This window comes from Ceratotherium simum, chromosome 6 (assembly GCF_057802395.1).
Source record: "Ceratotherium simum simum isolate JZ-2026a chromosome 6, ASM5780239v1, whole genome shotgun sequence".
Taxonomy (NCBI): domain Eukaryota; kingdom Metazoa; phylum Chordata; class Mammalia; order Perissodactyla; family Rhinocerotidae; genus Ceratotherium; species Ceratotherium simum.
Genome location: NC_141905.1, coordinates 55,302,129 through 55,326,356, shown reverse-complemented (window position 1 = coordinate 55,326,356; position 24,228 = coordinate 55,302,129). Strand labels below are relative to the sequence as shown.

Sequence of the window (24,228 nt, the reverse complement as noted above, 5' to 3'; positions counted from 1 at the left end):
TTCTATTTCTCACTGAATGTAGGCTAAGGCAAAGACAGTGTTTACCTTTCTTTACTAACTGATCTTATCCACTAAGGACAAAGTTTGCGCATAGCAGATAGGCCACAAACATTTGATGAATTAAATTAACAGCTAAACTTCAGTGAGCAGCTAAACTTCAATAAATCTTATTAATAAACTGCAGGCTGACTATGTTCCATAACCAATTAAGTGGGTCCTAACCATTATTTTTAAATGAAAACAGAAAAGGAAAATATCAGCGTGCATCCCTAAAGACAAATATTATGTGAAATTTTATACTTTATGAAGATCTAAAGAGCCTGAATTTCAGATAAAAGAAAAATCCAATAGGTAATAAGGTTAGAGTTTTTTAAATGTAAGAATGTGATGCATTAAAATATGCTTAAGGAATATTTAAGGTTTGTCATAATTGAAGATGCTCTTTAATTAATTTCTATTTTATGAGGTAACAAGTGATTTTAGTTCCCTAAACGTCTTCAACAAGAAACAAGAACAAGCTTAAGGTAAGGTTTTGAGGTTACAAGAAATTATAATAATTTCTGATTAGGCCAAGTTCATGCTTCTTTAACCAACAGGAAGATAGTGCCATCTCCTTCCCTAAAACACTTACCAGGCTCAAAAGCCAAGTAAGTAACAGCAATCCATACAGCTTTAACGTGGTTCACACCCACAGTAGGTGTCACTCAACATCGAATCTTATGCGCCCTTCCCCCTTTATTTTTACCTCTTTTGACATGACCTCTGAAATATTGTATGATTCATCTTCTCTTCCTCTTTTCTTTCTCATAACTATAAAAAAAATCATTTTATGTTTGATAGTAATTAAAGCAAAAATACAAACACATATTCTTCAAAACTAGAACAAGGAAATTTACCTGGATTCTCCTCATTTGCATCAATGGAATTTTTACCCTACAAAACAAGGATTTAGAATATTACTTTTCTAAGGACTTCTATGGTATTACATATTAAAAGGTACTGATTAAGTAAATGTTCCTTGCAGTTGAACCACATCCACAACTCTATTCTGGATATTATACTATTATATTTACCAACATATAACCTTTTTCTTTATTTCCCTACTATAACATGTTTGTAACCACATCCCTCTACTTTTTCCCAAAGACTCTACTTTCCTCAATTTTTTTCCATTTAAGAAGAGAAATGGCCGGCCCTGTGGCTTGGTGGTTAAGTGCGCGCGCTGCGATGCTGGTGGCCCGGGTTCGGATCCCGGGTGCGCATCGAGGCACCACTTCTCCGTTCATCCTGAGGCCGAGTCCCACATACAGCAACTAGAAGGATGTGCAGCTACGACACACAACTATCCACTGGGGCTTTGGGGGGAAAAATAAAATAAATAAAATCTTTAAAAAAAAAAAAAAAGAAGAGAAATTTCCAAATTAAACCAAGAAGGCATTTTTATTTTGAAATTACCATGTACATCTTCTGTAACTATGTTTTATGCCAAAGATATTCAATGGGTATGGTATGGAAGGAGCACTGATTTTCAGCAATACTTATAAGTTAAATACAACTAAAAATAGAAATAAAAGAGAATACTGACTGAAAAAATATTAGTGATGAGAGAAAAGGGAAAGGAAGAGATGTTCAAAAACAAAGTTTCAAATGAGAGTTGGAAAAGAAGATTAAGAATAGGTAGACAGCATGTATGCGAAATCAAAATGACAAAGAAATAAGGTAAATTAAAAAATGAAGTAAAAAAAGGTAAAAGATTAAGAGAAAATACCAAAAGGGACTGGGGAGATGGGAGTAGGTAGAATTTAATGGTTGGCACCTTTAGAACAGAGGGGGAAAAAACCAAGACCCTGGTATAGTTAGCTGGGCAAAAGTAAAGGATGGATTAAATGTACAGGTTGAAGAGTAGGGAGTAAATCGTTAAGCCAGTAAAATTATATGTTCCTCAAAACCCCAACTTAAGTCCCAAGAACTAGCAACGGAGTTGAATATCATCCATTTTCAATAATTGCTTTTGTTGCAAAATTATCTACCATGTTCTTTAATACCACCACTAACCACACTAAGAATCAAGTAACTGGACTTAAAGATACCCTATCTATTTTGCCTATTGGCATTTTCATATTTCCTAATAAAGGCAGTTTAGTATAGAAGTTAAGCGTAGGGTCTGAAACTAAATCCTGGGTTCAAATTCAGGCATTATTATTTACTAGACATGTGACCTTCAGCAAGTTAGTTAATTCTCATTCACAGTAACTACGTTCTATAAAGTCACTGCAAATACCTAAGTAGTGAACACTGAATCACTGCCTCTAGGAGAAATATGAGTTTAGGTTCCTGCAAGCCTCTAGTCACATTTTCATGAATCAACACATAATCCGGTTTTTTATGTGTGTTGCTATTTAAAGACATCTTATTTAATATATATGTTGATTAACATTGCACTCAGGGCCAACAGCACTAGAACTCACAACTGAAGGAAGCTTATGTAACACAGGTATTTTCTCCATAAGACACATCACAGCCTTCTTGCATTAGAAACACTAGACAGCACTTCAGTACAACGTGGCTGAGGGCTACTTTAAACAGGAAAATCTACAAAAGCCACAAACGCAAAAATCGTGGCATTAAATAGACCACAGAAAGGATACTCGTTTACAGTGTGACAGCTTAAATAAGGCAGACCACTTTGATCTCAGCTGGAAATGCTGTGTGCTGGGAGACTCAAATTTTTTTTTTTTTGTGAGGAAGATCAGCCCTGAGCTAACATCCATGCTAATCCTCCTCTTTTTGCTGAGGAAGACCGGCTCTGAGCTAACATCTATTGCCAATTTCCCCAAAGCCCCAGTAGATAGTGGTATGTCATAGTTGCACATCCTTCCAGTTGCTGTATGTGGGACGTGGCCTCAGCACAGCCGGAGAAGCGGTGTGTCGGTGCGCGCCCGGGATCTGAACCCGGGCCGCCAGTAGCGGAGCACGCGCACTTAACCACTAAGCCACGGGGCCAGCCTAAGACTCAAATTTTTTTGTCATTCTACACACACACGTCTGTGAATGACCACAAAAACAGGACTATTGATTTTGAAGTTACAAATAAATTTTAGCAAGTAAGCTAACCGGCAAATACGGAATCTGCAAATAATGAGGATGAACTGTATCTCCTTACATCAGCTTCTTTATATGTAAAATGGGGATAATAAAAGTCCCTCTACCTAACAGAGCTGTTTTGAGAATTAAGAAAAAACATGTAAAGCTTGGAACAATACTTAACACACAGTAAGTACTCAATAAATGTGGCCTTTATTATTTCTTTTTTTCACTAGCTAACTTTTCTTTATACAATACCCATCAATACCACATTAAACAGCCTCATGTTAAAACATATTCCGCAAAAAGATCACATTTAAAATTCAGGCTACTTGAATTCAGGTCAAATGAACTCTCTATTATCTGAAATGTTATTAGCAGATACACTATCTGCTCTAATTTTGGCTCTACTGCTGCAGTTACGCACAAGATACAAGATACAAATTTAGATTATTGTTATGGCTGCAAGTTCACATGAGGTTAGAGACATGAAAGAGAAAGAGAAATAATTTCGAGCTCCAAAAGAGCTGGCCACTTATAAAATGCCTTGAGGTACAGAACATTTGCAGATTTTTCCCAGTTAAGAAACTAAAATTTTACTATTATGAAAAATAGTCCACAGAATAAAAGAAACCAAAAGGGTCATACTTAAGCTCTCCTTCCATAGCTAAAAAGCTGAGAAACAGGTTTTATATTTCTATGCAGCTTATAACAAAGATAAGTTATCAGATAAAGAAGGTTAAAATGAATGATCAATAAAGTCAAAATACAAAAGAATTTCTTCAACATTTAAGGTTAACATATACAAAATGTTCTAGCTTACTATATATTACCTTAGTAACTTTCAAAGATTCCTTTTTTCTCTCTAGTTTCTCTTTCTTCTTCTGTTCCTGTAAAATAATTTTTTATTAATGCCACAAATGGAAAATGCAAAGTATAAAATACACATCTCAAATAACTTATATTCACAATGAAGAAACTATATAAAAATTAAAACAAGGGAGAACTTGCACTTCAAGCCTTTGTGGAGCAACAGGAAACAGATTTACCCTCCTGCCTCAAGCAACTAAAATCCAGGTAAAATAATTTAACAGTGGTTTTCAGACAACATGCAGCAAAGGACAGTGAGCACTGACAGAAGGGAAACAAATGAGGGGAATCTTCTGATTGCCCAGCTTACTGCCTGAAGGCAATTTCCAAGTGTAAATAATAGAGAGAGAATCCAAACAGAGCTCAACAATCTCCCTGAGTTGAGACAGAGTATAAAACGCAGAGCGGCTAGCATACCCAGGGTCAAGTACCAGAGAGGAGAAAGCTGCACAAAAAGAAAGCTCTGAAGATCTGCAGTCAAGTCTTCAGGCTGAGTACTGATCAGCGCATGAGTGTAAGAAAACCAAGGCCAGAAAAAGAGCCACTAGAAAGAAGCAGGTGGAATAATCCCTGCGCTCACAAGGGATCAGACACAGTTCACGTTCCTGTCAGCCAAAGCAGAAAGACCTCCTAACATACAGGGTATCAAGAAGAGTGCTCAGTAGATAAGCCAAGTTATTCCTAGACGAAATGCTGTCCCATATGCACCCTAACAAAGCTTTAAAAGCAAGACACAAAAGGATTCAAATCATTTCCAAGAGGTCAAAAGGGTATTTACCTTATAATAACTCATTAAGCTTGGTATTTGTTTTGCTTTTCTATATCTGTGTTTTATTTTACTATACAAAGGTTTAAAAAGGGTTTCAACAAAGGAAAAAGACAATTTAGCAAATGTAGCAAAATTTTTTTTTTCTTGTGAGGAAGATCAGCCCTAAACTAACACCCATGCTAATCCTCCTCTTTTTGCTGAGGAAGACTGGCTCTGAGCTAACACCTATTGCCAATCCTCCTCCTTTTTTTCCTCAAAGCTCCAGTAGATAGTTGTATGTCATAGTTGCACATCCTTCTAGTTGTTGTATGCGGGATGTGGCCTCAGCATGGCCGGAGAAGTGGTGAGTCGGTGCTCACTCGGGATCCAAACCCGGGCCGCCAGTAGTGGAGCGCACGCACTTAACCGCTAAGCTATGGGGCCGGCCCCAAATGTAGCAAAATCTTGATTGATAATTGCTAAATGTGAATGATGGGGACACAGGGATTTATTGTAGTCTCGAAATTTGCCCAAGTTTTTAAATTTTCATACATTCTAGTAGATAATAATAAATTATACAGTATCCTAGATAAGTGTAATGGGAAGAACAGAGGAAGGTAAAGGGGATCAGGAGCGTTAGAGTGGAGGTGTCAGGTAGCAACTTTATTTAAGGATGTCAGGGCAGGTCTCATTGAGAAAAACGTTTAAGCCAAGACATGAAGATAATGATGAAGTAGCAATGAAGATATCCATGAGAAGAGGGTGCCAAGCAGAAAACAGCCAGTGCAAAGGCCCAAAGGCAGGAAACACACTCGGAAGGAAGTCTGAAAGGTAATGGTGTTGAGGAAGACAGCCAGATTGCTTACAGTCTTATAGGCCATCATAAGGACTTCGGCTTTGTCAGAAACAATATAAGCTAGAAAGCAGTGAAACATCTTTAAAGTACTTCGTGGGGGCAGGGTGGGGAGAGGGTGGGAGGAAGAGAAAGTACTGAAGAAAAACAAATTCTTTATCCAGTAGAAACATCTTTCAAAAATGAAGGCAAATGAAGACTTTTCCAGACATAGAAAAGCTGACAGAACATTATCACCAACAGAAAATGCAAATGAATCTATAAAAGAAAGCAGAATAGCAGCTATCAGGAAGTGAGGGATGGGAAAGAATTAAAAAGGGGCAGGAAATTAGCCATAAGAAAAAGAATGAAATCTTGCCAAGTGCAACAACATGGATGGACCTTAAGGGCATTATGCTAAGGGAAGTCAGTCAGACAGAGAAAGACAAATACCACGATTGCACTCCTATGTGGAGTCGAAATTTAAAAAAAAATGAAAAAAAAAAATAATAAAAAAAAAAACCCCAAGCTCACAGATACAGCGAACAGATTGGTGGTGGAGGGGGCAGGCGGGGAAGAGGGTCAAAAGGTACAAATTTCCAGTTATAAAATAAATAATGGAATTTAATTTATAATAAAATAATAATGTAATAAAATACATGGGAATGTAATGTACAGCATGGCAACTATAGTTAATAACACTATATTGCATATTTGAAAGTTGCTAAGAGAGTAAATCTTAAAAGTTGTCATCATAAGAAAAAAAATTTATAATTATGCATGGTGATGAATGTTAAACTTATTGTGGTGATCATTTTGCAATATATACAAATATCAAATCACTACACTGTACACCTGAAACTAAAATAATGTTTTATGTCAATTATATCTCAATAAAAAAGAGAGGAACAGGAAGAATTTTTTGGAGTTGATGATTATGTTCATTATATCTTGATTATGGTGGCTTCATGGGTGTATATATGTCAAAACTTATAAAATTGTACATTTTAAATGTATGTAGTTCTGTGTATATCAATTATATCTCAATAAAGCAATTTAAAAAAAGAAAAGCACTGAGCAACATAAAATTCAATCTCCAGCATCCAAAAGAATATCACTAGGCAGGAAAAAAATCAGTCAACAGGTGAAAAGAAAAATAAATGGTAGCATAGTCACACAATGGAATGCTTCCCGGGGATAAAAAGAATGATCCACTGAATGACCCGACATAAGTGAATCTCAAAAATATGCTGAGCTAAAGAAGCAGGACACAAAACGAGTGCTTACCATATGAATCCATTTATATAATATTCTAGAAAAAGCAATACCAATCTATAGTGAAAGAAAACAGAAATCAGTGGTTGCCAGGGTGCAGGCATGGGGATCACTGAGACAAGAGAACTTTTCGGGGTGATTAAAATGTTCTTGATGTTGATTGTGCTGGTGATTATACAGGTCTACTCATTGGTCAAAACTCAAACTGTAAATTTAAAATGTGTGCATTTTACTGTATGTAATTTATATTTTAATAAGGCTGTTTTAAAAAAAATTTAAGTTATTAGCTGTAATCAGTCACATATACATACCTCTAATTGTTGCTGTTCCATTTTAGTCAATAAAAATTTGGAGTAGATATTGCTTTTTTCAAGCAAATGTTGAAGTCTACGGTACCGAATGTCCATGGACTCTCTATCCCAAGACATGCGAGCCTATCCAAAGAGAAAATTTTCCTGTAATTATTAAAGTTTTCTGATATACACTGATTTTTTTGCATAAGATATAACAAAAATGGCTAAATAAATGCTCTTTGGGTTTAATATATTTCCTGTAATTACTTTTTTAAAAAGATTTTTATAATATTAAATTCATTTACTAAAAATAATTTTCCAAAGCAAAAACTAGAACAAATAGCTGAAAAAATACGATTCTTGGGTTCAACAGGCAATCTGGTAAGATGTAGTTGGGACACCAAAATATCGAGATTTCAGACACTGGACATATGGTTACTGGTATCTACTGAGTTGAGGGTCCATTTTTGTGTGTGTGTGAGGAAGATCAGCCCTGAGCTAACATCTGTTGCCAATCCTCCTCTTTTGCTGAGGAAGATTGGCCCTGGGCTAACAGCAGTAGCTTAACCACTAAGCCACAGGGCCGGCCCAGCTGATGATTTCTTACAAGATTCTTCTCTTTCCTCCTCAGTATTGTGTTCCCCAGAGCTTTGCCTTCATCTTTTCGCTTTCTTTAACTCTCATACTTTTAGCTTTTATCTTTCACCTCTGTACACCCTCCAATTAAACCTCTGCTTTCCATATTACTTTTACACACCATTTATTTATTGAGTGATTTGTAAGAGTCTACAATGGTCTAGTGGCTGAGGAGGAACACTCTCTTAATTCACATTGATAAAAGCTAAATATTTTAAAAGAACAATACCAGAGGGCACAAGATAGAAAACACAAAAGCAACAAATAAATAGTATAGTTCAGTGGTCCACAAACTTTTTCTGTAAAAGGCCAAAGGGTAAATATCTGAGCATCGTATGGTTTGTATTGCAAATACACAACTCTGCCTTTCTGCATAAGAGCAGTCATAGACAATATGTAAACAAATGGGCATGGTTGTGTTCCAATATAACTTTATTTACATCAACAGGCACAGGCCAAATCCAGTTCATAATTTGCCAACCTCATATAACCTGAATTCAAAGAAAAGCATTAAGTGGGCTGAAGTGAGTCAAGTGAGAGTTGAATTCAACTACTAAAGCCAAGTACATGCAAACCTTACCAACCAGCAATTCCATGCCTGAGACAAAGACAGAAATAGAGACAGAGAGAGAGAGAGACAGAAAGAGAGAGAGAGAGAGACACAGAGAGAGACTGTGTTTACCCACAAACGCATGTGCTAAAATTAGCATAACCTAATTAAGTTTAATTTAGTGATTACAGCTTGACCCTCTAAATCAGACACCATTGTATATTTGGCTTATATTTCCTAGATGTTGTCATCTCCCTAGCTTTTCTTTCAAAATAAATTTCCTTTCTATTACAAAAGCAATGACAATAAGATACCTGAGAATAAATCTAATGAAAGTAATACATGTGCCTTACAGAAAAATTAAATATTAAAAAACAAATCAGGGGCCAGCGCAGTGGCGCAGCGGTTAAATGTGCACACTCCGCTTCGGCGACCTGGGGTTCGCAAGCAAGGATCCCGGGCGCGTCAGACGCACTGCTTGTCAAGCCATGCTGTGCGGCGTCCCATGTAAAGGAAGATGGGCACGGATGTTAGCCCAGCGCCAGTCTTCCTCACCAAAAAGAGGAGAATTGGCATTGGATGTTAGCTCAGGGCTGATCTTCCTCACCAAAAAAAAAAAAAAAAAAAAATCTGGCCAGCCCTGTGGCGTAGTGGTTAAGCTAGGCATGCTCTGCTTAGGTGGCCTGGGTTCATGGGTTCGGATCCCAAGCACGGAACTTAATCACTGGTCAGCCATGCTGAGGCAGTGACCCACATACAAAATAGAGGAAGACCGGCACAGATGTTAGCTTAGGGCGAATCTTCCTCACCAAAAAAAAAAAAAAAAAAAAAATCACCCATAATTTTACCCTTGCAGATAATCTGTTAACATCTTATCAAACTATTTTCAATTCTTTTAGGACAGCGTTTTTTTTTACTATCACCCCTATACCGCTGTGATTACACCTGGCAGTCAATGAATAAGGTGGATATAAATGGGGAGATAAAATTAGACTTTATAAAAATGAGTTTTTAAACTTTACTTTCTTAATCTGTTTAAAATTTTAGTTAAAATATTCTGGGCTTACTTTAAATATATCTGCTACCTTAAATTCTGTTCAGAATAAATCAGCATACATTTTTTAAGTAATTAAAGTTTTAAGATCCCATCATGGAACAGTAATTTATAATTAATATAATTAAAACAATACTATGCTAATGGTTAACCCTTAAACCCAGTCATCCCTATTTCAAAATAATTTTGTAGCAAATCTTATCTATCATTACCCTTTCTTAACAATTTTATTATTTGTTTTATTAAGGTAAATTGTAGCTCCATCTGTGGAAAGCACTGAGTGCCTGGCAGGGAGCATCTCTTGATGACTAGAGTGAGAGAGTATGCCAATGGACACCAAGGGCATCAATTCCCCACTGTCTCTCCCAACACCAACCCCAGATTTGGGGAGGGGGGAGTTATATTTTAGTCTACACAATATGAACTATTTTCCTTTTACCTCTCCAAGAAATCTCTCAATTCTTACCTTTCCCCCTCCCCCACTACATATAGATTAATGCTACTCTTAAGTCTTCTAGACTAACAATGACTTCTTTCAAAAGGAAATGCAGGTAAAAAGCCTAAGAAAATAACTGTAGCAAATGAATGTCAAAGTCATTCTCCAGGCTCTTCACAAATCTTAAAATCTCCTAAAGCAAAGTAAATGCTTCCCATTAAGGAACTTAAGCTAGCTCTTCCTCTCTTAAGTATTTCTAAATATACGCCCATAAAGACTGCATTTTCCCAAAAGAAAAGGAATCTTTACTTTTGTATAGTGCGTTTTTGGCCTCCAAAGACATGTAGGGAGAGACTTATTCTTAGAATTTTCTCCATAGTCACCTAGGGAATAACTAAAAGTGTCAAGTGTCAAAAATTAATAAGTTCTTTTAATACCTGTACCTACAAAGACAATGTAATAGCACTGGACAACAATGCTACTAGGTTTTTAGCAAATTATACCCTTGTATTAGAAGGACTGAAAAGAGCTATACACTTTATTCATGGAAGGATTGAAAATGAATTAAAAATTGCTATTTTAAGTTCTATGATGCATAACTGCATCATATTATTCAATGTATATTTCCTTAGAGAGGTATAGGGTTAAGGACAGGAACTTTGGAGACAGCTGGAGTTCAAATTTGAGTTCATTAGTGTGACTCCCCAACTGCCTCAGTTCCCTCCTATGTAAAAGTGATATCGAAAGTACGTATGTCATAATATTGAGGGGGCTAAATATATTATTACAAAAACCAAAATCACTTAGTATGCAATACATAAGAGCCGACAGCTATCCTTCTTTTTCTTGCATATGCAATAATTAAACAGCAGTGGGATTTTATTACCAGAGTGAAACATACTTAAGAACTGAATTTTCAAGAGGTTAAAAATTGCTTTTAGTAATCTAGAAAATAGATACTCTGTACAAGAAAACCACAAATATAATAACTTATCATCAAAAAAGTAAACCAAGTTTTACCTAAAGAATCTTACTTAGGAATAGCCCAAGAAATAAAAAGAAAACAAAAAGCAAGTTGATCACTTAGGTATAAAACAGCACTAGAAGAATTGACTAAAAAGAATTCACTACCGACTTTGGAAGAATTATAACAGCTGAACAAGCAATTTGAAATTCTCACTTGAAAGGGAGATGAGGCCACTTTATATACTAACACTACGTCTCACAGAAGCATCATTCGAAGTACATGCAGAGGTTTCTCAAAGTCAGCATCTGTAAACTTACAAACAGATAAATAACAAAGCCCGTTTTCAAGCTTATGAAAAAACCAGACTAGTAAACCACAGAACACAAACCACACCTCCCAGGAAGCGTCAGGTTACTACTGGCTTAAACGACGATGAACTTGCTTCCTAAATTACCTTTTCTAGCATCTTCCGCTCTCTCTCAAGTCCGGCAGCCTCAAGCTGTTCTTCCTCTTCTAGCATGGCTGGGGTAATCACGGCAGTCTCCGGTCGTTCAACCATATCTGGAGCGAGGGACCCTAAGAGGGGAGACGGCTTTTAAATTGCAGTTTTAAAAAATTACCAATTACTCAGCTCCCACATTAAACAACCTTCCTCCTCTTCCCAGATCTGAGGCAAAAACTAAGGACCGACGGAGACGCCAGCATCGCTTCTCAGAAGACATCCTAGGGCTTCACAACGTCAATAAGTTGCCTGGACCCGTTTACGAACCGGGATGCTCGGGAAAATGCAGCTCCCCTGAGTAAAAGCTCTTATATCACGCAAATATGTGTGTCCTCCACTCCCTCTCCACACCTTCTTGCCTCTCCTTCCCTCCTCAGTCCGTGCCCAGGGTCGGCTCTCCCCCTGAAGCTCGCCTGCAGCCTCCATGCTGCACCCCCCTGCCGGACGCCGCCGCCCGTGCCCGGAGGAAGCTTCTCCTCACTCACCGCCGCTGCTCGCGGGCCGCTGTGCCGGCATGGCTAAACACACTCTGGAACCGGGCCCCTTGCTCTCAGCGCCTGCAGCACCGCGCGCTAAATTCTCAAAGCCGCTGCCAGACCCAGCCTTCTCGCTAAATCCCCGGCCAGAGAAAAACGCGCGCTTCTCTTTCGCGGGAAAACGCCGTCATCTCGCGACACTTCGTACTACCCGCCCCGCCCCCGAATCCCGGAGGCGCGAGATTCGGCGCAGTTTGGTTTTCGTCAGAAACGGTGAGTGTCTACCTGGAGTTTTGTCTCGGGCTTGTGCTGCAGAAGTGAGCCTACAACCAGCTCTGTGATACTGGGCGAGCCTGCCCACCGCGGAGGGCCCAGTTTCCTCACGTATTGGATGATAGTTCCGAACTACGAAATACTTTAGTAGCGCTCTTAACAGTTTGCAAGTCGCCTTCACAGCCTGACTGATGTGCTTAAACCCCGCCAACCGATGACTCTTCAGGTAGGAAAGATGTACGAGTATCCAGGCGAGGATGTCAGAAGCAGATATTGCTAACCTCGCCCGCCACCCGCAGTGCGCAGTTCACGTTTTGAATGAGAATTCCCCGAAATGACCCAGAAGAGAGCTTTTTTATGGGTGGGATGAGAGAGAGAAATACTAAATTAAGATTACAGTCGAGTTCAAGAAAGTTGTTTCAGGATAAGGGAGACCTGAAGGCAGTTTTAAACCGAGCAGAGTGGCCAGTAGAAGGGAGGTAAGACTCAGGAATTCAATAGACAAGTAATTAAGAGTGGGCGCCTGGAGGAAGGGGCAGGGCTTTTCTTGTCTCTGGGTTTCACTTCAGCCTTCAATCCCACTCTTTCTTACCTGCAGTCTTTGAACAAGACTGTCGTCCCCCCCCGCTCAGAATGTATGGTATACCTGCCATGTAACCACCTGTTTCCTTCATTTCTGACTCCAACAACTTTAATAACTGTATTTGTACAAAATTTAAGGGTTTACATTGCATATCCATCATAACGTTCTTCAGCAACCTCCATTAACAACACTCAGCAAAGCAGATTATTCTTATTCCTACACTACAGGTGAGAAAACATGCTCAGAGAGGATAAATTAACTTGCTCAGAAGCCAACAGTCACTTTGTGATAAAACAGGGGTCAAACCCGTCTTTTGACTAATTCAGTGTTACTTTAAGATGTCTTGATTAATAATTACTCTTAAATCCTACCTCTCAATCAAAGATAACAGCTATGAGTCTCACTCTACATAAGATTTTTAATCTTCCCCAAACTACCCTCCAAAATTTCTTTTCCCTTGACGTTTGAAACACTGCTTTTTACGAGTTTTTCCCCTAATGTATTGAAAATCTTTCCTTGTTCCTTCTTTTGAACTCAATTGTGGCCCACCTCCCAAAATCTTTGCTCCATCTATTGCATTTCTCTATATACTTTGTTCCTTGTAGCATCTGCTCCAAAGGCTTCAATGATGAGCTCAAGACCAACAACTTCCCTTCTAATTCCTCAGAGTGGGGAAGATTTGTCCAAACACTCGAGAGAGTTCAAGGCATTTTCATCTGATTCACAAAGAACGGACATCTCATCTAACATCTGGCCCCACACTTAATACAAGTACACTGGTGCATTTCCTGACCCATGTCTGCCATTGTCCAGACCTTCCCTCAGCATGGCTGTGAAAAGTTTTGTTCATGTACTTCAAGAGCCTATATTTAAATGTCTCCTGGGTAATGGAAACTTTTCTAGGAGCCGTACAGCAATGGACAAGACAGACAAGATCCCTGTTGATATATGGAACTTACATTCCAGGAGTTGAGGCAAATAAGTGTGTGTGGGAGGCGGAGTGTGAGAAGTACTCTGCAAAATATTAGAATAGAGTGGTGTAAGAGTAACTGAGAGTTATTTTAGACTGAGTAATCAGGTATCTGAGGAAGTGACACATTTAAGCAATCAACCAGCCAGCTTGCCCAGGGGAAGAGTAATCCAAGCAGAAAGAGACTAAGGCAGGAATAAGCTTGGGCATGTTTGAGTATCAGAAGGCCAGTATGATTGAAGCAGAGTTGGCAAGGGGCGTGACACAAAAAGTAAGAGGTAGACTGTCCAGATGAGGCACTGATATTTTCTTCTAAGTAAGATGTTACAAGTCATTATTTTTCCCTACCCACCCAAAATGTCTGCCTCTTCCAGAATCCTTTTCATATTAATGGCTTCACCATCTATCCAATCATAGAAGTGGAAAAAAAAAAAAATCAAAACAAAACCAGTGCTCCCTCTTGCTTACTACACTTTAGATAGCCCCACTTCCTGCCTACCTCACAAAGTAAACAATAGCTACAAAACAGAACTCCCCTTTCAGATTCCTTTTTTTGTGTGTGAGGAAGATCAGCCCTGAGCTAACATCCATGCTAATCTTCCTCTTTTTGCTGAGGAAGACAGGCTGTGAGCTAACATCTGTTGCCAATCCTCCTCTTTCCCGCCCCCCCCCCAAAGCCCCAGTAGATAGTTGTCTGTCATAGCTGCACATCCTTCTAGTTGCTGTATGTGGGATGCGGCCTCAGCACGGCCAGAGAAGCGGTGCGTTGGTGCGCGCCCAGGGTTCCGAACCCGGGCCGCCAGTACCGGAGCGCGCGCACTTAACCACTAAGCCACGGGGCCAGCCCTCAGTAGAAGTTTAAGAAATAAAGAGAATAGGATAATGTGTAATCCAAGATTCCTGAACAGGGTGCAGGGAGATGGATCCAGAGCATAAAATGAGGGAAAGTGGAAAAGGTTTTCAGTTGCAAGTAGGTTTGTTTAAGTTTGGCGTTAGGAATCTGACAGGGGGGCCGGCTTTGGGGGGGGGGAGGAGGAGGATTGGCAACAGATGTTAGCTCAGAGCCGGTCTTCCTCAGCAAAAAGAAGATTAGCATGGATGTTAGCTCAGGGCTGATCTTCCTCACAAAACAAAAAAAAAACTTCTACTGAAAACTTTCCATTAGTACTTAAATACTTAAATCTCTCCCATCTTAAAAAGGAGGCAACCTCCTTTTTTCCAACCATTTATTATCTGCTCTTTCTTTCCCTTTACAGCTAACTTTAGAATTATCTACACTAGCAATCTTCAATTTCCTTGCTTCCCACTGATTCTTCAACCATTTGTCTGGCGGCTGCACTCAGCACACCAAAGTAACTAAGGACTCAATGACCTACATGTTGTTAAATTTGGTGGACATCTCTCAGTCCTCATCTCAACCTCATTGCCACATTATACTATCAATCACTCTTTTATGGTCCCTTGTTTCTTCTGACCCCTGATATTCCTATTTCCAGCCTCTATTAGTTCATTCTCTTCTACCCAACCTTTAAATGTTGAACTTTCTCAGTAAGCCAGAAAATAGTCTTAGTTGAGTTTCCAGCTAATTGCCTAATCTCTCTAATAGAAATATTTTAAATGAAAGGTAAGTCCACTGAGTAATGGCCCCAAATAAAAACAATCTATTCATCCATATCTATCATAGGTAGTGCCAAGCACTATTTTGGGCACTAGCAATCAGTGGGAAAAAGACAGACAATGTTTCTGACCTCAGAGTTTACACTGTAGTGGAAACAACAGACAAACAACTATATAAAACAATGTCAGCTAGTGATAAGTAATAGGTACGATAAACAAATATGAAGCAGAGTAAGGTCCTGAGAATGACAGAGGATGGAAATTTAGAGAAAAGTCTGACTCTGAGAAGTGACATTAAGCAGGGACCTGAATGAAGAGATAACATAAGCCATACAAAGACCCAGGCAAAGAACATTTCAGAGGGAACAGCAAGAGTAAAAGCCCTTAGGTAGATAGGAGGTTGGCAGATTGAGAAATGACCTTAACGAGGTTGAGTGGTTGCAATTGTAGAGATAGGCAGAGACCAGAACAAACAGGACCTCGTAGAGCAGGGTAGAGAGTTTGGATTTTTATTATGAGGAATGCCAGTAGAGGGTCTTGAGCAAGGAAACGATAGGATTTGATTTATACTTTTAAAAGATCATAGGGCTGGCCCCGTGGCTTAGCGGTTAAGTGCGCGTGCTCCGCTGCTGGCGGCCCGGGGTTCGGATCCCGGGATCGCACCGACGCGCAGCTTCTCCAGCCATGCTGAGGCCGCGTCCCACATACAGCAACTAGAAGGATGTGCAGCTATGACACACAACTATCTACTGGGGCTTTGGGGGAAAAATAAATAAATAAAAGCTTTAAAAGATCATAAAACATAGTCTAATTAAAAGTTTGATGAGAATTACTTTTTCAAGGGTTCACATAAGTGGCTTTAAAAATCAAATCAGAAGAAATATTACAACAAGCTAGGAGAAATTACCTTATTGCAGCACAATTTATTTAAAAATCACTTGGTATATAATTAAAGAATAGAACAAACCCGATCATTCAAGCACTTTCCAATTTATCTTCTCACTTTGAAGTCTGAACACAGGCATTCAAAGCCTTTTACAATCTACAAGTTTTAATCAAGTTAATACTTCCCTTTCAAAGTTTCTTAAGAATATAGATGCTAAAATTAAAAGCCTTGGGATGTATGTGATAATCAAAATACATCATCTACTTACAATACTGATTATCAATATTGCCTAGACCAGGAAAATTTGAAACTTCACTTTCTGCTTTTATAATACCATTGTGTATAGTGTTATGCCTGAAGATGAAAAATGAGAACATATATATCCCATTGTTGTCAATTTTATATACTCCTTCCAGTCTAGTTCATCATCTACATTTTTATTACAAAAATAATTTTCCAAATACACTGCAATAGTACAAAAGTCATTTTACCTTAAATAAAATCATGAATGTACTGTTTACTTAAATATTCAACAGATTAAGCACTTTTGCAATGCAATTTTTTAAAAGTCAAATTTCCTCCTGGTGTTTATTAGAAAATAAATCCAACCCACAGAATGAAATGCACATAGTAAAACCTCATTAATTGGAACTGAGGGGAAGATCAGTATGAATGGTAGAATGTTTGGAAAGAAATGCAATTTTGCTAACTTCCCAAGTCTTGTAACTTTAGGTAGCCAATCAGAATGTTAAGAGGCAGTGCTTGGTTTATAATCAGAGCTTAACAAATGTTCCTGCATTCAAAGTACCAAGTAGCTCACTTCTGTTGCAATAACAGTGTTAGTAAGCAAACAATATTTTTAAAGGACAAGGCTTTCTTCTCTCTTTGAAGTGGCTAGTTTTCCTGAAATATTTTTTAAAACTTCCATTTAATTTTCGTTTTTACATGTTATGAAGCAGTGACGTTCTAATTAATGAAGTTTTACTACATTTGGGAATTCATATTTTGGACACTACTTTGGCAATATCAAAATAATATGAATTCAATACAAAAATCACTTTTTCTCCCAGAGGTAAGGCTTTGTTTTCGGACTCTATATATGTCAACTAGTCAAGGCAAATTAAAATCTGAGTTTCCAATGCTACCTCTCACGTTTTTTTGCCTCTTTTATACTAATCTCTGCTGTCTGAATATACTCATGGAATACACAATAATTTTCTTATCCAAACAAAAATAGGAAATGAAAAATGAAAATAAACCACATGGCATTGTAAAGTAAATTATTCCATGATTATAAGCTTTAGAATTATACCAACAGTGTAGACTCTAAAAAGTTGATTGTTCTAGATAAAAATAGCATTACTTCCTAAGCTACAATGAAAACTGTTATCCTAAAGTCAAAGGCTTTGAAAATCTCAATGCCTTTTTGCAAATGCTACCTAACTTTTGTAAGTCAAACAAATTTACACAAACCAATAACATTATATGAAGGTCATCAATGTAAAAGAAATGAAAAATGCATAGTCATAGCAAAAACTATAACTATAGTCTATGACTTTAGAAAACTATGCTAGTTACTGGAGTCTTCTAGTAGCATTTAAATAATACAACATAGACCTGGGCTAAAAGGACAATGATGGTGCCAGCCCAGTGGCACAAGCGGTTAAGTGCGTGCGTTCTGCTGCGGCGGCCCCGGGTTCACCAGTTCAGATCCCGGATGCACACCGATGCATGGCTTGGCAAGCCATGCTGTGGTGGCATCCCATATAAAGTGGAGGAAGATGAGGCACGGATGTTAGCCCAGGGCCAGTCTTCCTCAGCAAAAAAAGAGGAGGATTGGCAGATGTTAGCACAGGGCTGATCTTCCCCCACAAAAAAAAATAAATAAATAAAAGGACAATGAAATGAGAAATATATATAGTAATTAAGTAGACAAACAAATGAAACACCATATTAAGTTTCACATTATCTTGAGGATTTTAGGAAAAGTTATTTTTTAATTGACCAAATAAACTGTCATACACTGACCATGTGAATAACCCCATATTGCCTGTATAGGAGGTTCAAGGGAAGATACAGTACAATATTTTAGCAGCCAGTATTGTTAGTCTCAAGAGGCTGAAGGACTAGCGCATCCCTTGCAAGAGAAATTTGGCAAAAAAAAGTTTATTCCTTTTTTTCTCCAAATGTGGTTAAATAAACCGGATATCCCCAAAGTAATGAAGACTCGTTTCACGTAATTACTCTGTTTACAAGTTTTATTTACACAGAAATTGTTGGTAGTGGTTTTTAGTGAATTCCTTGTATTTATATTTTATATACACATTTATACTTGAAAGATAAAGAAACTGTACAATAATAAAAGTGAGAAAAAGAAGTACAGTAACTTAGGTTCAACTCAGGAAACAAATACACAAAAGAAAGATTAAATTTAGGCCAGTAGTATAACTTCAATGAGATCACTGCCAGGGGTTACATTCCCTCTATCAGGGACACCAATAACAAGGAAGTAGTTACCAAAGTTAAAATGTCATCCTAAAACCGACTGAGACCCTGGGCACTCCTTCAATATTTTATTACACTACTAGTTTCCACTAAGCAAGCTCCTATGACAGGAGTTGACTTCTGAGGGTTCCACTAGTGGTCCCTAGGCTAGAATGACCCATGGGGTAAAAATATATGGGTACCATCTGGTCCCATACTCCTAAAGAGGCAATCACTACACTAACAAGGTTCTCAGGCTCGTTAGTTTGAAGACTATATACCACTAACACAAATAGTGTGCTTAAGTGTTGTTTCAAACCAAACTGCAACATAAAAGCACACTATAAATCTAATTACTAACCAAATAGCATGTTATACAGATATCACTCATAATACTCAAGTGATTTATTTTAGGTTCAAGAATTAAACATATTACAATAAATTTAATGTCAATTTACCAATAATTAATAATTACTTTATAAACTATATCATCAAAGTTAGACTCATTAGAAAAAAGTTAATTTTACCTTTTTCTTTTACTCTTACTTCCATTGATTAGAAAATTATACACAGTGTTTTTTACAAGTCATGGACTTGGCTACATATTAAGATTTCAAATTTCAAACTGGAATTAAATTTTGTTTCTACAAACAGTGAAGGAACTTTAACTAAAAAATTTAAAGTCTTGCCAAGTAGCATGCTATTTAAGAACTCTTAGAATTCATTACTTTTTACTCTTATCAGTGAAAAACCTCATTTATATTTATGGACTTACTCCCAAAATCAAGTCGTCAGTCCACTAAAGTGCAAAGAACTTTCCTTCTACCAATTAGACTTTCTTAAATTACTAGATGAACAATTTATTAGACTAGAAACAGAAAGGCTAAATTTCTTTGAGTGATAGGAATTCCTTAAGGAAAAGAAACAATTTCTCTCCAAAAACAAATAGACATGATACTGTAGAAAAACACCTAAACAAACGCTAAACCATCTTCCACCAATACTTCCAGTTCCCAGATAACCCAAACTTGCTCCAGTTTGTCAATGAAGATAAACAACTTCAGTGACTTAAATAATTTACAATCCAAGTTGCTTATTCTTGGTCTGTAATATCTTCAAAAGGCTGGAACTGGAGATAATATCTGTATTTACTAAGGTGTTTATTTCAAATAGTATTTTGGAAGTTAAAGTAGTATACTAACAATCGTGCTCTGACCTCCAAAGTGCCTTTATGTTAACTGTTAAAAAAGAAAAGATGATGTAAAAATTTGAAGTATCTCCAAAGTTGTTAAAAAATTTATTGCATTAAACTTGTTCACTCCAAATTATGGAGTATGAACTAGCCATTTAAACTTTTTCCTTTGCAAAATGGCTCTCCCTACAAAATACTTTTTTATTAATACTGTCACAATAGGTTATTCATTTCATTTACTTCAGCCATGGAATTCAAAATCAGCAATTTTCCGTGTCTTGATTCTTTCAGATTTCTCCAACATTTTCTTCCATGCTTTTTACATAGGAAACAAAAAACTTATATCAAAAAAACATTTTTTATCTTTCAATTAGTCTGTTAATTTTGAAGATTAGCTTTTCAGAGCAGGACTATTATTCTTGTCTCCTTCTTTAATATCCTTCATTACAGATGCAAAGACCTGGAAATTATATACAATAAAGATTAATCCTCAAAAAATTACTACACAGATTAAAAAGATTTAAATAACTATAGTTTATTAATATGAAAAAGCTTTAGTGTATTTAACTCTGTCCCCTGAAACACTGCCATTCTCAAATCCTCTTGTTTGTTTCCAACCCAACTTTATGGTATATAATTAGATTCCAGTTTTCATCACTTGCCAAATATTCTGAAACTACTACGTGGTAACAGAACATTTTCTGGACTAGTATTCTTACATTTTCATTTTCATAAGCAATACAACTGTGAGCTTTTAATGCCTAATGTCTATTATTCATGGAGCAAGTGATCATGCTATCTATATGTTACTTAACTTTAGACTGCCAATATGGCAGTTTGTTTCCTGGAAGGAAGTTTGGAAGTTCCTTGGAAATTGGAACTTGGAATTGGAAGTTTTTGTTTGCTTCCCTAACAAGACTAAGCATCTAAAAAGCCAATATCATACATTATATTCTTTCTATTGCAAACCTTCAGTACACAGCAGGTGTTTAATACAACTGTTGTCTATTTGAAAGACCAAAGTAATTATATAATTGATCTGGCAAATACATGACTATTGTAGGTTGTACTGCACCAAGCTCATAAAATACCACTAAACTTACATAAAAATAAAGCTATTGATTTAGACAAGTGAAAGAGGAGAAATCTGGTTTTTTTTTCAAAGTCAAAAATTATTTTTTAAATATATTTTTTTAATTTAAGCATTAACATTTGAGGAGTACATAACTTTTTTACAAGAAGTCAACTGATTGTTTCAACACATCTATTAGAGGTAGAAAAATGTCACTCTACCTGAGTCCATTTTTTGGTGCTATTCTGCATCTGAATGGCTGCAATACAGCTGAACAGCTTTTCTGATGTGATATCTTCTGGCAATTTAGTTAGAAACTGTGCTATATGAATAAAATCCATCTGTAGGAGAATATCTTCATATAATCGGAGGATTCCTAATCCAGTCCTAAATAAAAATTCCTCCCCATCTCTGCAAAATACATCCCAGACTCGACAGGCGAGATCAAGGGGTAGTGATTTGCTATATAGTGTGAAGATCCTAAAATTAGGGGGGGAAAATAGTCATTGAAATTTTTCATTCGTTTATGCATTCACTCATTAAGCATCTCTATATAAAAAGAACAGTACTTAATTAGGGATAAAAAGGCAAATAAAATACGGCTCCTTCTCTCAAAGAACTTGAGTAATGGGAAATTAAGTAATAACAAAATTATGTGAATTTACAACCTTACGTAGAGATACGGCCTCTACAAACTAGAGTGGCAGAATAGCCTTTGGTTCAAGGTATGGTCTGTGAAATCAGAATACCTGAGTTTGAATCTTAGATTTGCAACTTATTAGTTGTGTTACCTCGAGCAAGATATTTATCCTTGCTATGCCTCACTTCCTCATTAGTAAACAAAAGATAATAATACTACCTAACTCTCAGGATTGTTCTAAAAATTAAAGGAGTTAATAAATGTAAAAGGTTTAGAACAGTGCCTGGCACATGACATTCTCAATAAAAGTTACTTATTATTATTGTATGAGGAACCCAAGTATCATCTTTTAGTAACCTAAATACAAACCAGAAAGTCTGACTTCTCTCTTTTCTCTTCTCTTTCCACAAACATCCACTGGTTTTTCTTTTCCCTTCACCAGACTTTACTTACTGCTTCTTTTGGAGCATGTATACCCTCCAACAAAATCACCAAAATGGTTTTTCCCATCCTTTCTGACAATGTCTGATCATGTAATTCCTTATACGGTGGTGCTTCAGAGGGGCATTTAGGGAGAGTAGGTGCTAGAGAACTTCTCTTGAAGTTGCCTTGGCACATTTTTTTATACAGACTGTGTTTACCTGAGTTAGTACGGATGAAACTTGAGGAAGGGAACTAAAGGTAACACTGGCTCAGCACAAGGCTGACATGAGGGAAGCCACATTGTAGAAAAGAAACCCTACTGTAACTTTGAATGACCTCTGACTAACTAAGCCAGCCAGATATATACCCTCCAGGAGATCTAACTGCTCTGTAGATTTTACGCCCCTGCTTGTGCATATACCTCCCAGCTGCTATAAGATGATAACTGTTCTTTTGAGTTCCTTAGGAATGTGATGACCCCCGAACAGAGAGTCTATGCTGATAGCCATCATCAATGAAAACTGAAAGATCTGGTGTGGCAACTCCCAGTCTGTAACACCAGAGGGTCAACAATCTTAACCCCCTCCCCTGTAACCCACAGGCCTACATAACTGCTGTAAGATCTTCTGCCCCCTATAATAACAACAATAAACAAACACATAGAGACAGAGATTGAATTGGTGGTTACCAAAGGGGAAGTGGGGGGAGGGCAAAAGGGATAATTAGGCACGTGTGTGGTGATGGATTGTAATTGGTATTTGGGTGGTGAACATAAGAACATGATGTAATCCATGCAGAAACACAAGTATAATGATGTACACCTGAAATTTATACAATGTTATAAAACAATGTTACTGCAATAAACAAAAAAAATAAAAAAATATTTCTGCCCCCTTAAGATGGTTTTTTTTGGACATTAGTCAGCCATCTTCCCTCTCGCTAGCAAGCTGTAATAAAAAAGTCCTTTCTCTCCTACTACCTTGCCTCTTGACTATTGGCATGTCTTGCGGCGAGCAGCTGAACCCCGCTTTTGGGTGGTAACAAAGGCTCTCCCGCCAAAAAAAAAAAAAACCCTTTAGCACTGCCAGTTATTTATTCCTCTTTTTTACTGCACAACTGATTCTGGGATATGTATGTAATAAGCTAATAAGTTCAACAGAAGCAGTGAAACAAAAATCCATGTCTACTTCTTAAATTATAAACACATATTTAATTGCACAACAAGAAGCATACTCTTGGTAGTACAGAGAATACTGATTCGCTGTTCAAAATGAGAAAGGGATAAACCAATGTTATGTTACCTCAATTAAAAAAAATTAAAAATTAAAACATCAGAAAGGGTACCAGCAGTGCCTAGGCAGTTTCTAGTATACAGTACTCACTCATTATTAGTTCCATCCTGCTCCCTATATCAGTTGTGATCCTGCTTTGCCTCACGTTCACACTCCTCAAGACTGACAACTGAGGATTTTCTTTCCCCCTTCTTTACAGATTTAGTATTTGATTTTGGTCCTCTGGGTCCCATGATATAAAACCCTTCTTCTCCCCTTTATCTTGGGTCCTTCCCAGAGGAACTCTAATGTTCCTAGTGAGAATGGAAGAGAACACATTGAAAAATAACTCAGTTTTTTAAAAAGCCCAAATAAAAGAGCCCCAAACAACTGGGAAGATATCACATTTGATCAATGCCATTAATTATTTATTTTTCTATATTAAAACAATATTTATATTAAACCCACTGATTTTGAATGATTAGGATTTAAGGTTTAAACATTTCATATGTACTCTTAACAACCTAGCGGAAGAAGAATTCTCCATCTCTGGCAAAATTCACTCTCCATTCTATAATCAACTGGCTGCTGCTCACAGAGCCCTAGGCAAACCCTCCAAGTTAAAACAGAAGAGCTGGAATTGGAAAGTTGAAAAAAGACATTTGCACCTAAATAAGGCATCATTCCTCTTGTCAGAAAGCTGGATAAAGCCTTGGAAAAAACAAAGCCCTCAGTAAAGAAATCCTATCATAACTATCATAGGCTCTTGTGTGTTAAGAATAATAAAGGAATACCAACTAACTCTTTCTGAGAGCTTAGTATGTACCAGGCATTGAATGAGATAATCCATGTAAAACACCTCCACTACTACAACTCAAGATATAGGAATTATTATTCCCATTTTATAGATAAGAAACTAAAATACAAACTGAGGGATTCTGATTTCAACCTAGAGTCCACACTCAATCAAATGCCTCCCGACAAAAATGAGAGTTTCCATTTGTAAGGGAAGAGTTTTTTATATGTATGATCCTGTGCATGAGGTTTACTCTAGTTCCTAAAACACATGGAAAGTTATCATTTGTTTCCTTTTA

General features: G+C 37.4%; 2 protein-coding genes across 8 annotated transcripts in view; both read right to left on the bottom strand.

The window, feature by feature from the left end:
- The window catches only part of HELLS (helicase, lymphoid specific), a 39,967-nt gene extending 28,082 nt beyond the window's left edge, over positions 1-11,885 (bottom strand). The window contains exons 1-6 of the mRNA XM_004427858.3: positions 11,733-11,885; positions 11,200-11,321; positions 7,121-7,243; positions 3,918-3,974; positions 897-933; positions 746-810 (exon numbers count right to left, since the gene is read on the bottom strand). Of these exons, the coding sequence (XP_004427915.1) occupies positions 746-810; positions 897-933; positions 3,918-3,974; positions 7,121-7,243; positions 11,200-11,321; positions 11,733-11,763 (435 nt within the window). The 5' untranslated portion in view covers positions 11,764-11,885. The remainder of the gene's footprint in view (positions 1-745; positions 811-896; positions 934-3,917; positions 3,975-7,120; positions 7,244-11,199; positions 11,322-11,732) is intronic.
- Positions 11,886-17,637: 5,752 nt separating this feature from the next.
- The window catches only part of TBC1D12 (TBC1 domain family member 12), a 102,345-nt gene continuing 95,754 nt past the window's right edge, over positions 17,638-24,228 (bottom strand). For 3 of the 7 annotated variants that reach the window (XM_087432301.1, XM_087432302.1, XM_087432300.1), the window contains 2 exons: positions 21,022-21,280; positions 18,256-20,188 (listed from right to left, as the gene is read on the bottom strand). In XM_087432301.1, the coding sequence (XP_087288427.1) occupies positions 20,120-20,188; positions 21,022-21,280 (328 nt within the window). In that variant the 3' untranslated portion in view covers positions 18,256-20,119. The other 4 variants (XM_087432303.1, XM_087432297.1, XM_087432299.1 and 1 more) reach the window with 4 other exon arrangements.